Here is a 13749-nt window from a genome sequence, read left to right on the forward strand (position 1 = left end):
ATTCTGTACCTCTTTGCTACTATTTATAGCCATGCAGATTTTTGTAGCCCAGATCTGATCCTTTTGGCTTTGGCTAACTTCACATATCATGCCAAACTGTGGTCAGGGAAGCTTGTTTATGTATATCCAGTATTTCTTCCATGAGGGCTTAGGGAGACAAGTATGGAGAACCCAGGCTTTGCCTAGGCACTAAGCAGATCCAGATGTGCTTAAGCTCAGCTGTATCATACATTCCAACTGTGCTGGGAACCCAAAATATGTGTTCTATGAACCTGACTGAGAAACCACAACCTTTGTGTGACTGGTAAACATTATGGTTTGTGGCAGGTTTACAATAGGGTTAATTATGATTTATAATTATGGTGTAACAATTAAATTGGTACAACAGGAATAAGGCTGCTAAGCTGATATAAAAACCAGCAAAGATACTTTCTAGAGGAGAACCATTCTAGTTCGAGAGGTATCAAACTAAAACATGGTCGAAAGTTAATTTAAGATAAGACAGCTTTTTTTCTTTTCTAGCAGATGGGGCAGGGGATCTGGTGGGTTATTAACTCTTTGATGTATCCATGCAGATTGTTTAATGAGAAAGTTCTAAGCCTCTTTGAGGAATTTTGTGCAGAGCCTGAATGCCTCTCAGGTTTAAAAATCTATTTTATCATAAAAGCTAATATTGCTGTTTTAAAATAATATCTTGTTGAAAACAGATGGCACTCTTCAATATCATTTTTCTAGGATGGGAATATGTGTCAGCTGGAAGATGTTGCAAATCAGCTACTTTGATTTAGGAATACTTTTGATATTTATTGACTATTCTTTCTTTCAATGTATACTTAGACTGAATCTGGAAAGAATATAAAACTAATCTTTACCAACTTGGAATATCGATTTCAACTTCCGGAATTCTCAATAGTGCTTGTATTGGCTCAGCTGGGAAACAGTGTATTAGATCATATTGTTATTTTTCTTGTAACTTTCTCCACTTGGTGAAAGTTACATTAATCCCTAGTGAAAAATATATATTGTTTTCTGTCTATTTTAAGGATGGAGAGGTGCATGATGGATCTGAATTGATTGGTCCTGCAGAACCTCTGGTGGACTCTCTGACAGACAGCTTATCTACCTGCAGTTCTGAAGGTTGGCTCTCTCTACTTACTTTTTGTAATCTAGTTGCAGTTTTTTTTAAAACTGTAGTTTCTTTTGGGAAAGGCAGTTGAGGAATTTTAAATAGCATGTTTGGGCCACTTGATCTCCATGGTGCGCTGAGATTGAAACAATCCTGATTTAGTACATTATCCAATTGTTTCCTTGGCTTTTGAATGGCATGCTGGACACCTATTTCTCCAAAATAGGATTAAATCTAAATTGGAATTTTAACTATTTTGATATATTGTTTCTTTATTTGTTTTCCCAAGTGACCAGTGGGCAGAAAGAAAGGATCTGTAAGAAGAAAACAATAAAATATGTCAATACTTTTCAGACATGCTTTAACATTTCCCATCTTTCTGTCACATGTAAATTAGATTTGATAACAACTTCTTATGGTCTCTTCATCTTCATCTCCTGTAGATGGCAGCATTATATTTCAGTTCTAATTTTCTTGATTGTGCAAGTGGTAAATTTTTCCTGGTTTGGTTTTCTCTGTTATGCAGAAACCATGATGGAATAACACCTATTGTAGCAATAACTGTTCAGGTAATTTTTAATCTAAATGTTCTGATTGTAAACTATGAAATCCTCTTTATGATTGGCTTTTTGGTGCATTTCTAGATCATCCAAAAGCCATTGCTCTTTAGGGGGATTCACCAAATGAGGTTTATCAGGTATAAAATTCACAAATGGGGTAGAACATAATGTAAAATCTGAAAAGAAATAGAGACCGGATGAAAACTAGAACACCAGAAGAAAATACAGGTCAGGTATCTGAACATTTATGGACTTGTGGTGCATCTTCAATATAGGCTGTTGGTCAAGTTAGTTGGAAATCCTACATATCTGAAGGGTGAATGGTGGAAAGAAGCTGGTTTAGGCTTTTAGAGTAAAACGGTTTATATTTTTCTAGAGTGCATATACCCAACAAACCGTGTCCCTCCCCCTGTTATTTTTTTTAGAATTTCCTGGCTACAGTGAGCCTTTCCTATTTCAAACCTATGTGTAATTAATGTTGGCTCCATTTTATTTTTGTTTCTACAGCTCGGAAAGATGTCCTTGATGAAGTGACACTTAGCCAGTCAGAATATGGAGGTAAGAAAGAATGGAGTAAATTGAGCGGTGTTGGGTTAATTCATTATTTAATTGGAAAAAAAGAGGTTACCTATAATGCACTGGCCACTTTAAAATGAACTCCCCTTGCAGCATACAGTTTTGAACATTACCAGATTCCAAGCTAAATGGTGCTTTTTAAGAAACACCAACACAATGGATTGGTGTTCCAATGCAAGCAATGGATTGCATTTGGATCTTAATGGCAATCAAGGCAGCTTCCGCAGTAACAATATCACATAGGGAACACAAGGCAGAACCCATTAACATGCAGGCTAATAATTTCTGAACAGTCTTCAAGGGCAGCCCCATGTAATGCAAACTGTAGCAATATAGATGAGAGGCATGAATGACCATAAATAATTCATCCTGATTTGTTGTAGTGTCAGAGAGAGAGAGAGTGAGCAAGCTGCTAAAATCTGAGACATTCTGTCTGCAAAACATTGGCCTTTCTGTTAAACTATTGCTCATCTCCTCCAGCTTAAGATCACCACATGCATTTTTGGCAGAAGTAAGACTTGAACTGGAGGGTTACAAGATTTTGACCTCAATCTCAAACTGTGCCACTTCACTGGTTCTTTTAGTCTGAGTTTTGCATAATGCTCAACTGGTTTACACTTTCAGTATAAGAACTTTTGGAATGCTAGTTCTATTCTGCAGCAATAAAATAAGTTGTCCACTGAATATGAATTGGTGTACAAATCAGCATCTTATTCAAATCCTCAGTGACTTTTTGACTATTCTACAAAAGCGCTCTAAATAAATGCAGGAGTAAAGATTATAAATCTCCAACAATGGGGACTATTTTAGTATTATTCATTTGCTTACTGCATTTTATTTACTTGTTAAAAGAAAGATGAGTGACTATTAAATGTCGTTATGTACTTTGAGAAAAGTATGTTACTCAATAACCTAGGAGCCAAATCTGTTGGAGAAACACTGAAGAAGAAGAAATATGAGCTATGGGTAGGTTCAGCACTCTGAAATACTATCAAAACAACCTGGACAGCTAACATAGATAGATCAAGTATATTTCTACCAACTGTGCTTTAATTGTTCAGACAGAAATTGTAATAAAATGAATCTATCATTCCTTTATGAGGAAATATTGCACTGAGACTTATCCCAAAGATGCTGTTCAAAAGGCAACTGTACTTTCTTGGTTTGTTTTCCCTTGCATACGTTTCACTTCTCCTCCAAGAAGCTTCTTCAGCTTCTGAAGAACTGAAGAAGCTTCTTGGATCGGAAGCAGAATGTTTTCAAGGGGGGAAAAACCCCAGAAAAAGTCCAGTTGCCTTTTGAACACCCTCTTTGGGACATCCATGACCTGGATGATTGAGATAGATATTTACACAGATTTATTAGATTAGGTTTAAAAAAAAGGATTTGGCAGCAAGTGTATGCTCTGCATAATATAAACAATGAAAATGGACAAAGAAGATTGTATTCCTTTCCCATTGAATTGGGACTTGGATTCATCCAATAAATCCAATGTTAGGAGGTTTGGGACAGATAAAAAGAAGCATTTCCTCACATGGACCTATAGAAGTGACACTCCAAGATTTTTTTTGATAATCACTGACCTAGAATGATTTGGAAGAAAATTAAATAAATTCAGACAGGAAAAATTGTCACTGGTTACAAGACATATTGCCTATATATGGTAGTACCTCTACCTCTATAGCCATACGTTTCTCAAAATTAATTGCTGGGCAGCTTGAGTGATAGTCTCCAGTGGGCTTTTCTTGAACCATACTATGAATTAAATACTCAACTAGACGGATTTTTCATTTAACCTGGCAGAGTACTTGTTTTTTACTCACCAGTGGAATTGGTTATATAATTTAGGTTGAACAAAAATAAGTTATAAATTATATGATCTTCATCAAAATTCTTCATCATGATTAGAGTTTAGGATATAGTTTACTGGGTGCTTAAAGTACATCACATCTATTATCCTAATCACCATATAAAAGAAAGACCACTATTTTTTTTTAGAGGCACTGATCTGAGGCTAAAATAGTTAATATCTTTGATGAATACTTCTTGTACTCACCTTCTAAATCAAGACTTGCTAGTAGGGCTTCTTTAGAGGGCAAAGGGAGAAGACCATTAATTCCTTCACTTGCCATTCTTTTGTTGCACTACAGGTTTATCCAGTGACAGTGACTTGATTTCCTTGACCATTGATGCAGATTCTCTTGTTGAGTTAGATGATGGAATGGCATCTAACCAGGATTCCCCCAGCACATCACTTGGTCTCAGCTTTGCTGCTGAACCTCCAGTATTGGCATCTGCCATTTCAGATCATGAATGGAGCAAATCTGAAAGTGAGAGGGAGAGCCGGGGTTTATTCACTGGGAGCTTGAAGGCCAAGCTTGGCAGAAGAGATTACTTGGACAAAGCTGGAGAACTGATAAAGCTGGCCTTGAAGAAGGAGGAAGAGGAAGATTATGAAGCTGCATTTGGCTTTTATAGAAAAGGAGTTGATCTGCTTTTAGAAGGAGTTCAAGGTATGTCCTCATTTATTTTAACACTTATTTTAATTGATTTAAGCCTTTATCCTCTATGCAGCAAGTTTGAATTGTAGTTAAATAATTGGATATTAAAGGAGAAAGAAAAGCCATCTTGGGTCACTTTACACTTCTTTCTTTCTTTCTTTGTTGAAATAGAAAAGCTTATAAAAAAACAGAAATGATACTTTACTTATAGGCTTACAGGCTAAAAGTCAGCATGCAGAAAGAAAAGAGAAAGCAAGTAAGCAAGCAAGCCATCCAATGCATTAAAAGGAGATTTCTTAGTTGCAAAATTTAGCAGGTTGAAGATCAGGATGCAATAGAACAGGGGTATCAAACTCACATTGTCATGGTGGCGTCACGTGACGTATCGGGACTTTCCCCCCCCCTTCGCTAAACCGGGTGTGGCTATGGCCAGTGTGTGACGCATCTGGTCCGTGGGCCACGGGTTTGACAGCCCTGCAAAAGAAGGACTTTTCCCTCTGATAAGTTTGGCAGTACCAGCTGATAAGGGAAAAATGTGGCTTCTACTTATGGTGAAATAATACCCCATTGTTGTTTGCTCTCTGATCTATTCCTCTGAGGCAGGTTTAGCAGATGAGGCTTCTGGTAGATTTTTTTGTTTTCAAATCAGGAGCTAGGAGCAAGGAACTTCTGACCAAAAAGTTTACTTCCATAACTTCCATAGGTAAAATTCTAGCTCTGTTTGTTTTTGACATACCTTAAAAACTCTTGTTCGCATATGATTCAGTCGTAACTATTTCCCCCCCACGTTTGCATTTAGATATTACAATGAGAATTTCAAAGCTTTCATTTCCAATTTTATTTAACCACAACTTAGCAATAGTTCGGAACCTATAGTATTATTTATCTCTTTGGTTTGTAGAAACAAACCACCTTATAAACCATAAGTTGAAGTTACTTTATTTCATATAATGATTATTTCACACGATTAAGAACAAATCTCCAGTATGAATAATCAGAAATAGAAGTAAAGCTTAACATGAGAAGTACACAACTTCTAGAGGGACGCTACATTGTTCCCAGCATATCAAGCAAGATTTATTATGACACAATGTAGAGAACCCTTTCTTGAAGTTCTAATCTGAGCCCACAGGGGGGTGCTCAAGGCAAAGTCTTCTATTTTTCTCTAGGGGATAAGAGAACCCTTTCCACTGAATATGAATTGATAACTGAAAGGTAGTATTTTTGGATGTCCCAAGTTTCTTAACAAACTAATTGTGCCAGAATAGTTTCCATCCTCTGCACCAGGCTTTTACATTAATTAATGAGTGCAACTAGTATACTTTCACAAATAAAATTGGAAACTTATGTACTATCATATATGGATCTATCTATCTATCTATCTATCTATCTATCTATCTATCTATCTACCTATCTACCTATCTACCTACCTACCTACCTACCATCCATCCATCCATCCATCCATCCATCCATCCATCCTACCCTACCCTACCCTACCCTACCCTACCCTACCCTATCTTCTGGGCAGCTTAACATACAAAACAATACTATAAACAATAAAACCCAAAAGATAGCATCACACAACGAAGTAACCAAACTCTCTCCTCCACCAGCAGAAAGAGAGAGGAAGATCTATGCAACTACACTAAGTTATGAACCAGTATAATAAAAGTTATAGAAGATGCTTTAATGCTTTCTTTAAAGGCTGGAAAGATAGGCATCATAGAAATATCTGGGGGAATATTATTTCAGAGGACAAATTTACAGCCAGTATTTGTTCATATTCTGGAAGTGTATAGTAATGGTATATTGAATTTGTTGATACTACCTAGAGAAATACTATGCTGTACTAATAGTCGTTTTACTTGTTTGCCCTGCATGATTGCAGGGCCTGCTTTTTTAAGACTGTACTCACCTAGTTTTTGCAGTGAAGCTATTAAGCCAAGAAACAGTGATGAGGGTTTGTTTATCAGCTGCTTATTGCAGAGCTTGGCATTGATTTAAGCTGAGAGGAAATGGCTGGTCGAAGGTCAACTTGATTTCACAGCTTGCTTCCATGCCTAAGGGGGTACTAGAACTTCAATCTTTCCAGTTCTACTCCAGCACCTAAGCTGTTCTAGTTTTCTATAACATTATGTAGCAATATAATTACAATTAATAATGCTGCCTTAATAATAATAATAATAATGAGAGCTAACATAATGTGTTAGTTATGGTGTGTATTTGAATTGGAGATTCACTGGTTGAAGTCCACTGTCAGCTGAGAAATCTCACTAGGTGATTTTGAGTCAGTAACTCTCTTATTTCAGCTTCCCTCCCCAGAGTTGTGTTAAAAACTGGAAGAAAGGCTGAGACTTCAAATGACTTTCTCCATTCTTGTTGCCTTTTGTTGTGAGGAAACTATCTTCTGGTACCTCTGTCCTTGATCTTTCTAAAATCCTTCTCTCCAGTCTCTCCCTTTAACTTCTAACCAGGATACTATTTTACAGCTGAACCTAATTTAGGGATCACAAACATTACCTAGGATTGTGTGCTGATGTCTTGAAAAAGTAATAGGGTTACATTTTCTACTAAAGACACAAATACAAATACAAGCTACTGCCACATGGTGGCATCAAACCCATAGAATAAGCATATCCCAAACTTTATCTGATATCTATATCTGAACATAGATAATCCCTCCTCTCCTTCTCCTTGTTTTGTTTTACAATTTGTCATATTTTAACAAGTCATGTTGTTTCACTTTTCTTGGTATAGTCTACACTAGCTAGAAATTGAATCTTGTCTTTGGTGATGGTGGTGTCCCAAGTATGTGTCCTACTAAAGAGGTACAGTTTTTCTTCTTCATAGACATTTATCTTGGACTGATTCTTGGACATATGTATATTGAACTTGCTTTCAGATATAGAAACATTTGTTTTTTTAATAAAATAAAAAACTGCTCTCCAGTGCCAGCCTGCTTTGGGATACTTGAATTGCAGTTGCTTCCAGAGTATAGTATTTTATATAATCCTTTGTGTCTTCCTGAAGATAACATTAGTTAACAGTGTCCTTTTCTAAAACAACATTTTTGATATTCTTTAATTCTCATTCAGGATGGTGGAAGTGGTTTTCAAACATTTTATTTTCAGAGGATCTTCCTTGTAGTAATTTATATACCAAGAAGCTCTGATCCATTAAGGAAGATTTCTCCAAGCTGACACCCTTCAGATACGTTAAGCTTATAGGTCCCAAATTCCTGATCAGCTTTGCCAATAATTTAATAGTGCCTTCACCAAGCCTATATGCGCTCCATCCTCTGCTGATTAACAGTTCTCTGTGCCTTCGTGTGACAGAAGTAAGTTGGTAGCAGTGAGCAAGATGTTGTTCAAGGAAGCTCTTGCCAGACAATTGTAGGACTTTTTGTTCCTTAAGGCAAAAAGTTAAAATGTATTTGAAATGGGAAGAACAGTTTGGACCAGTTTTATGGCCACATTCACTGTATCTGTTGACAGGTCCTTAAAGAAGCCACTTCTTTTCTTAGGTCCACATGTTAGCTGTCTAATTATCTAATATAAGCTGTGTAATGTTTTCCTTTTACTCTTCAGAAAACTAGGGACAATCCCTTTGAAACATTTCCCCCAAGTCCTACCTTCTATGGCCTGAAATATCTTTTATACACTGGTTGGCCAGTCTGCAGCTCTCCCTCTTGTCTCCTGCAGTCATTCCCACATACCATTACATCAATCCCAGGAAACTAAGTATTTGAGTTAAGGAGATATTAACTCAAGGGGATGTTTCTGGGCCTTTCGTTCTCTCACCTCCTGAACAGGAGAGGTTATTAGTAGCTTTCTTGTAAGGAATGCATTGGATATTTGTGGCAGCCAAATACAAACAAAAGTGCCTTTACTACTCCAAATTCAGGGGATAAATATGTCCTCACCACCCCTTTCTTTAAAGACTACATTTTATAGAGTTTCTGGTAAAAAATGTCAGATTTATTTGGGAGTGTTATGAGTAAAATCAGTCTCTGATTGAAATTAAGAGAGATTTTGAAGTCCAAATATATTTTGTAATAAAATTTTATTAGGAAAAAAGAAAAAAAAACAAGAATGGATACAGGTAATACTTTCATGAAGGAGAATAATTGGATGAAGCAAAACAATGCACATCTGTGGCAAAAGTAAATGTGCTGCATGCACATTTATTAAAGGAGCCAGCTGTGATCAGAATATCCTCATCACATAACACTGCCCATTGATAGACTCCTGTGTTTTTATTTTACTCTCTTTACATAAAACATTTTTTCAACAAAAAATTGCCCCTAGTCCAATAAGAGAAACAGAAAAGTAAAGAAATATGGTATTTCCTTAGTTGTAACCTTTCAACAAGGACTGTGCTCTACCAGGAAATGTTGGTCATGAAGTTAGCTAACTGAATATTGCCAGAACTGGCTCTCAGGACTCAAGAAATTTACTCTGAGTTATTTGAAAACCATAGCTGTGTTTTGTAGATGTTGCTTACTCTCCCTTGTCACTTTTTCACTTAGAAGCATTTCCAAGAAAAGTGATCGGCCTGTCACTATAGGGTGAAATGCATCATATATTAAGCTTTGGTTGAGAACTGAGAAGCTGCTTTCTGAGTCCTAATCACTTCACCCAAATTCTTTTCATTAGGGATACTCTAGAAAAAAGGAGGCTTTATATATCAGTAAAATAAGTTAGAAATAGGATTAGTCTGATTAATTTGTTTGTTTTGTCATGACAATAATTGTTCCTTTAATATATTAAATGTGTCCTAATTTTAAATCATAGGATATGTGTGTGTATGTGTGTGTTTGTGTGTCTGAAGAGAAGGACTAGGAATGACAGGATAGCAGTTTTCCAATATTTGGGGGGCTTCACAGAGAGGAGAGTGTCAACTTATTTTCCAAAGCATCTGAAGGCAACACAAGAAGTCACCGATGGAAACTTAATAAAGAGAGAGAGAGAAAAAAAAAGCTGTCTAGAATAGCCTCACAGTGAGATAGGCAGCAAATAAATTTAACAAATAAATAAGAGAACTCCAACCTAGAACTAAGGAGAAATTTCCTGTCAGTGAGATCAATCAATCAATCAATCAATCTCAATCAATCAATCAATCAATCAATCAGTAGAATGGCTTGCCTCCAGAAGTTGTAAGTATTCCATCACTGGAGGTTTTTAAGAAGAGATTGGACAGCCATTTATCTGGAATAGAATAGGGCTTCCTACCTGAGCAGGGTAGATCCCTTCCAAATCTGTTATTCTGTATTCTGTATTTTAGTAGAAAGTTACACATGCTGCAGTGTTAAATGCATAAAAATAAATTTCAAGCTACGTTTATTTTGTCTTCTTCCACGAGCATGTAGATGTCTTTGGAATGCTCCCAAGGTTGCCAGAAATGCTTCAACCTTCACAAGATTGATATTAATAAAATTTACAAATAAATACACTTAGAGAGGGGAACTGTCCTGGAAGATTAATGAGGTTATCCTGAAGGAAGCAAAGAAAAAAAAATCTAATTAAAATACATGGATGGATGGATGGATGGATGGATGGATGGATGCAAAAATTTTGTAAATACCTATATCAACAGAAGTTAATGATTATTTTCAAAATACTTTTTGCTGCTTAAAATTTCAATATCAAAACACCCTTTCCTTTATAAGCCAGAATGTTAAGATCTACCAAAGAATTATTCTCTGCATCCTCCCATTGGGAATAGTACAGTATATGGAGATACAGCAGGATTTCTTGGCTGTAGCACCCCAATTATGAAATGCTCTCCCTGCTCAGAAATCAAAGTGTTGATTTGGAAAGGCCTAGCTATTCATCTGGACTTTTGATTTTTGCCGACAGCAAGGTTAAGGTTTAATCAAGGACACGCAGTAATCCTTCAGGCTAATGAAAGAACCTAGTTTTGTTGTTCCCAGAATCTATGCTGCTTCCATTAGCCTACTTCTGGACCTCTTTTTTTGATTCTGTAATAGGAGTCGGAGAGCCTATGTGATACATGTACGTGCTGCATGTATCTTTCCTGGCTCCACTCAGATTTGGCAGCAAGATGACAAAATTTTCAGCAGTGTTGTGTTTTGGGGTTTGTTTTTTGTTTTCAGAACCAAGTGGAGAGTAATTATGTGAACTGTATTTAAATAATTTAATTTTAATTAAGCTTAAATTCAATATTTCACCAGGAGTACAGTCCCTAGCACGGTATTAAAAAGGAAATATGACGTCTCCTCCCCCCAAACTCCCCCTCCTCATCTAGCAGGTAGATGAAATTCTGGTGTACAGTATGCAAAGATATTAGCTAAAATATTTTTTATTATCAAATCTGATTCAGGCCTCTGTGTTTCTACAGAATGGTTTTCTAGCTGCCTGCATGCCTCCTTCAAACTGATGCCCTGAATCAGCCGTCACCAACTTGATGCCTTCTATGTATTTGGATGTCACCTGCCCCTTAATGTCTTGCCCACCCTAAGAATCCTGGGGATTAAAATCTCAGCACATCCAGAAGGCATCAGAGTAGGGAAGATTGCTATAAAACCTCATGGATTCTGGCTGAAATTTGCTACACCAGTTGTAGAGAAGGACATGATCTAGACCATCTGTAAAACTGATGCTGGAGTTTATTAATATGAAGAGCAGCCTAAGGTTGGTACAACCCTCCAGGCCCATTTATTGCCTTCTGATTTAGCGAATACCCTTTTTGTTAATTGATTCTTTCTAGTAAGTCCTCAAATGAACTGTGCATCACATCAATCCCTTCCCCACTCTTATTGATGGGTTGGAAAGGAGGCCAGAAGCAGACTTTGAAAATTCTTTCCAATGAAAGAATTTTCACTGTTGGTATTTTCTTACTATTACTTTCTGTATGGATGTTTTTTTTTTTTTTTAATCAATTGCCTTGTGTGTCATGCAAAACTGGAAGACAAACGTTTTTATTAAGGACCAGAAGACCCTTGCTTCTCACAGAGCATTCTGGACAGTGGTGGGTTGCTACTGGTTCGCCCCGGATTGGGTGAACCTGTAGCGGCGGGGGCGGGGGGAGCGTCTGCTCACCTGCTTAGACGTTTCTGCACGTGCCCCCATGAGCAAACCAGTGGTGACGGGATTTGAATCCCACTACTGATTTTGAAGTATACCCACTCTCTACAGATTACAGTTATGGCTTATGAAGCACACACATGATTTTCTTGCAGTAGGTTTCCTTTTATTTCTTATATAGAAGTGCTTTGCATCAAATTATACCTAGATTGAAACGATAGTTATTTAAAGTGGTTGTTTGAAAAGGAGGAAAAACTACAGGCTTTGCAGATACAAGAATAAATAAATAAATCAGGCACTGCAATATCTTCCAGGAAATGTGTAATGCAGATATTTTTCCTGCAGTCCCTGTATTGAACGTGCATTCCCTGTTCAAGCTGGTTTCCCAGGATCAAGTGTCTGCTGGGTTTCTCTTTGTTGTCTAACAAGATCCTCTTATGCTACTCTGTTTCTTGGCCATTTTTTTTGTGCTGGGCTGAAAGCGCTTCTTCCAGAACAGAATGCAAAGGGGACTGGAATCCTTCTCACTCTTCTCACTTGTTCTCTGCCGCTGTGATTGGGGCCTGGCTGAGCAACCTTGGAACATGGATTTGAAAATAACCTCCTCCTGTTTACTCCAGAACTTACTCTGGAAGAAGAAGAGGTTTGACACATTTTTATTTCCTTATCAAAATAGAGAAGCTATTTCTGAGGAGGGCTTTCCCCCCTCTCACCCAGTTGATTAAAATCCCAGGGACTGAAATTCAACAATAACTGCAGGCAGCCTTTACAAAGTTATCTCGTGCCAGTTTAACTGTGTTTGTTAAATAACAGTCCAAATAAGAATGCCTTATTGTTTCAGAAAGCTAATTTTACTTGTATCTTGAGAGATGCTAAATGAAAGGAAGAAGCCCCTGTGACATACATTTTGTGATCTGGTTTATGGCCACTCACCAATTAGGCAAATACTGAAATCACTTTCAACCAAACATGGAAGCACATTAGGTTCTTGTGGAATACATGGAGACCCCATGAATTTCAAGTAGCAGCAAAACATTACTGGTCACAGTGAACATTTGCTCTTTTACACACACACACACACACACACACACACACACACACACACACACACACGGAGAGGGAGAGGAAGAGGGAGAGAGATCCTTGCTTACCTAAATCCTTAAGCTGCCAAGCACTAATTAGGGCAGGGGTTCTTAACCTTTTTGCCATTACTCCTCTTGTAAGTAAACACTTCCCCTAAAAATCCAACACCAAAATGAACAATGAAAACAATACAAAGAAATTTTGGGAAAAGTGGATTGCAGGAACTGGGTATGTCTAATCTTCCAAATAGAAGGACCCAGGGCGACATGATAGCAGTCTTTCAATATTTGAGAGGCTGTCACAAAGTACAGAGGGTTGATTTATTCTCAAAAGCACCTGAGGGCAGGATAAAAAGTAACAGATGGAAGCTTATCAAGGAAAGATCCAGCCTACAACTAAGGAGAAATTTCCTGACAGTTAGAATAATTCATCAAAATGGCTTGCCCTCAGAAGTTGTAGGTGCTCCAATCCTGGAGATTTTAAAGAAGAGATTGGACAACAATTTGTCTGGAACCGTATAGAGCCATGATGGCGAACCTATGGCACGTGTGCCACAGGTGGCACGCGGAGCCATATCTGTGAGCACATGAGTGTTGCCCTAGCTCAGCTCCAGATGCATGCGCGCACCGGCCAGCTGATTTTTGGGCCTTTTGTGCCCACCGGAAGTCAGGAAATGGGCCATTTCCGGCCTCCAGAGGGCCTCTGGAGGGGTGGGGAAGGCCGTTTTTGCCCTCCCCAGGCTCCTAGAAAGTCTCTGGAGCTTAGAGAGAGTGAAAAATGGGCCTACTGGTCCCACCATGCCATCGCGTGCCAAAAGCAGGGGGAGCGCAGTGGGGTCGTGCGCACATGCGTGGGGG

General features: G+C 37.9%; 1 protein-coding gene across 5 annotated transcripts in view; it reads left to right on the top strand.

Moving 5' to 3' along the window:
• The window catches only part of RPS6KC1 (ribosomal protein S6 kinase C1), a 96992-nt gene that overhangs the window by 20118 nt on the left and 63125 nt on the right, over positions 1–13749 (top strand). For 3 of the 5 annotated variants that reach the window (XR_011599736.1, XM_070932390.1, XM_070932391.1), the window contains 3 exons: positions 1044–1137; positions 2194–2244; positions 4413–4775. Coding sequence is in view for 3 of the 5 variants with exons in the window: in XM_070932390.1 (XP_070788491.1) it covers positions 1044–1137; positions 2194–2244; positions 4413–4775 (508 nt within the window). In the remaining 2 variants the exon portion in view is untranslated. Of the gene's footprint in view, positions 1–1043; positions 1138–1675; positions 1696–2193; positions 2245–4412; positions 4776–11198; positions 11417–13749 lie in introns of those variants that run through there. The other 2 variants (XM_070932394.1, XM_070932393.1) reach the window with 2 other exon arrangements.

Source organism: Pituophis catenifer, unplaced genomic scaffold (assembly GCF_029215685.1).
Source record: "Pituophis catenifer annectens isolate HBS135680 unplaced genomic scaffold, rPitCat1.0.hap2 SCAF_1, whole genome shotgun sequence".
Classification (NCBI taxonomy): Eukaryota; Metazoa; Chordata; class Lepidosauria; order Squamata; family Colubridae; genus Pituophis; species Pituophis catenifer.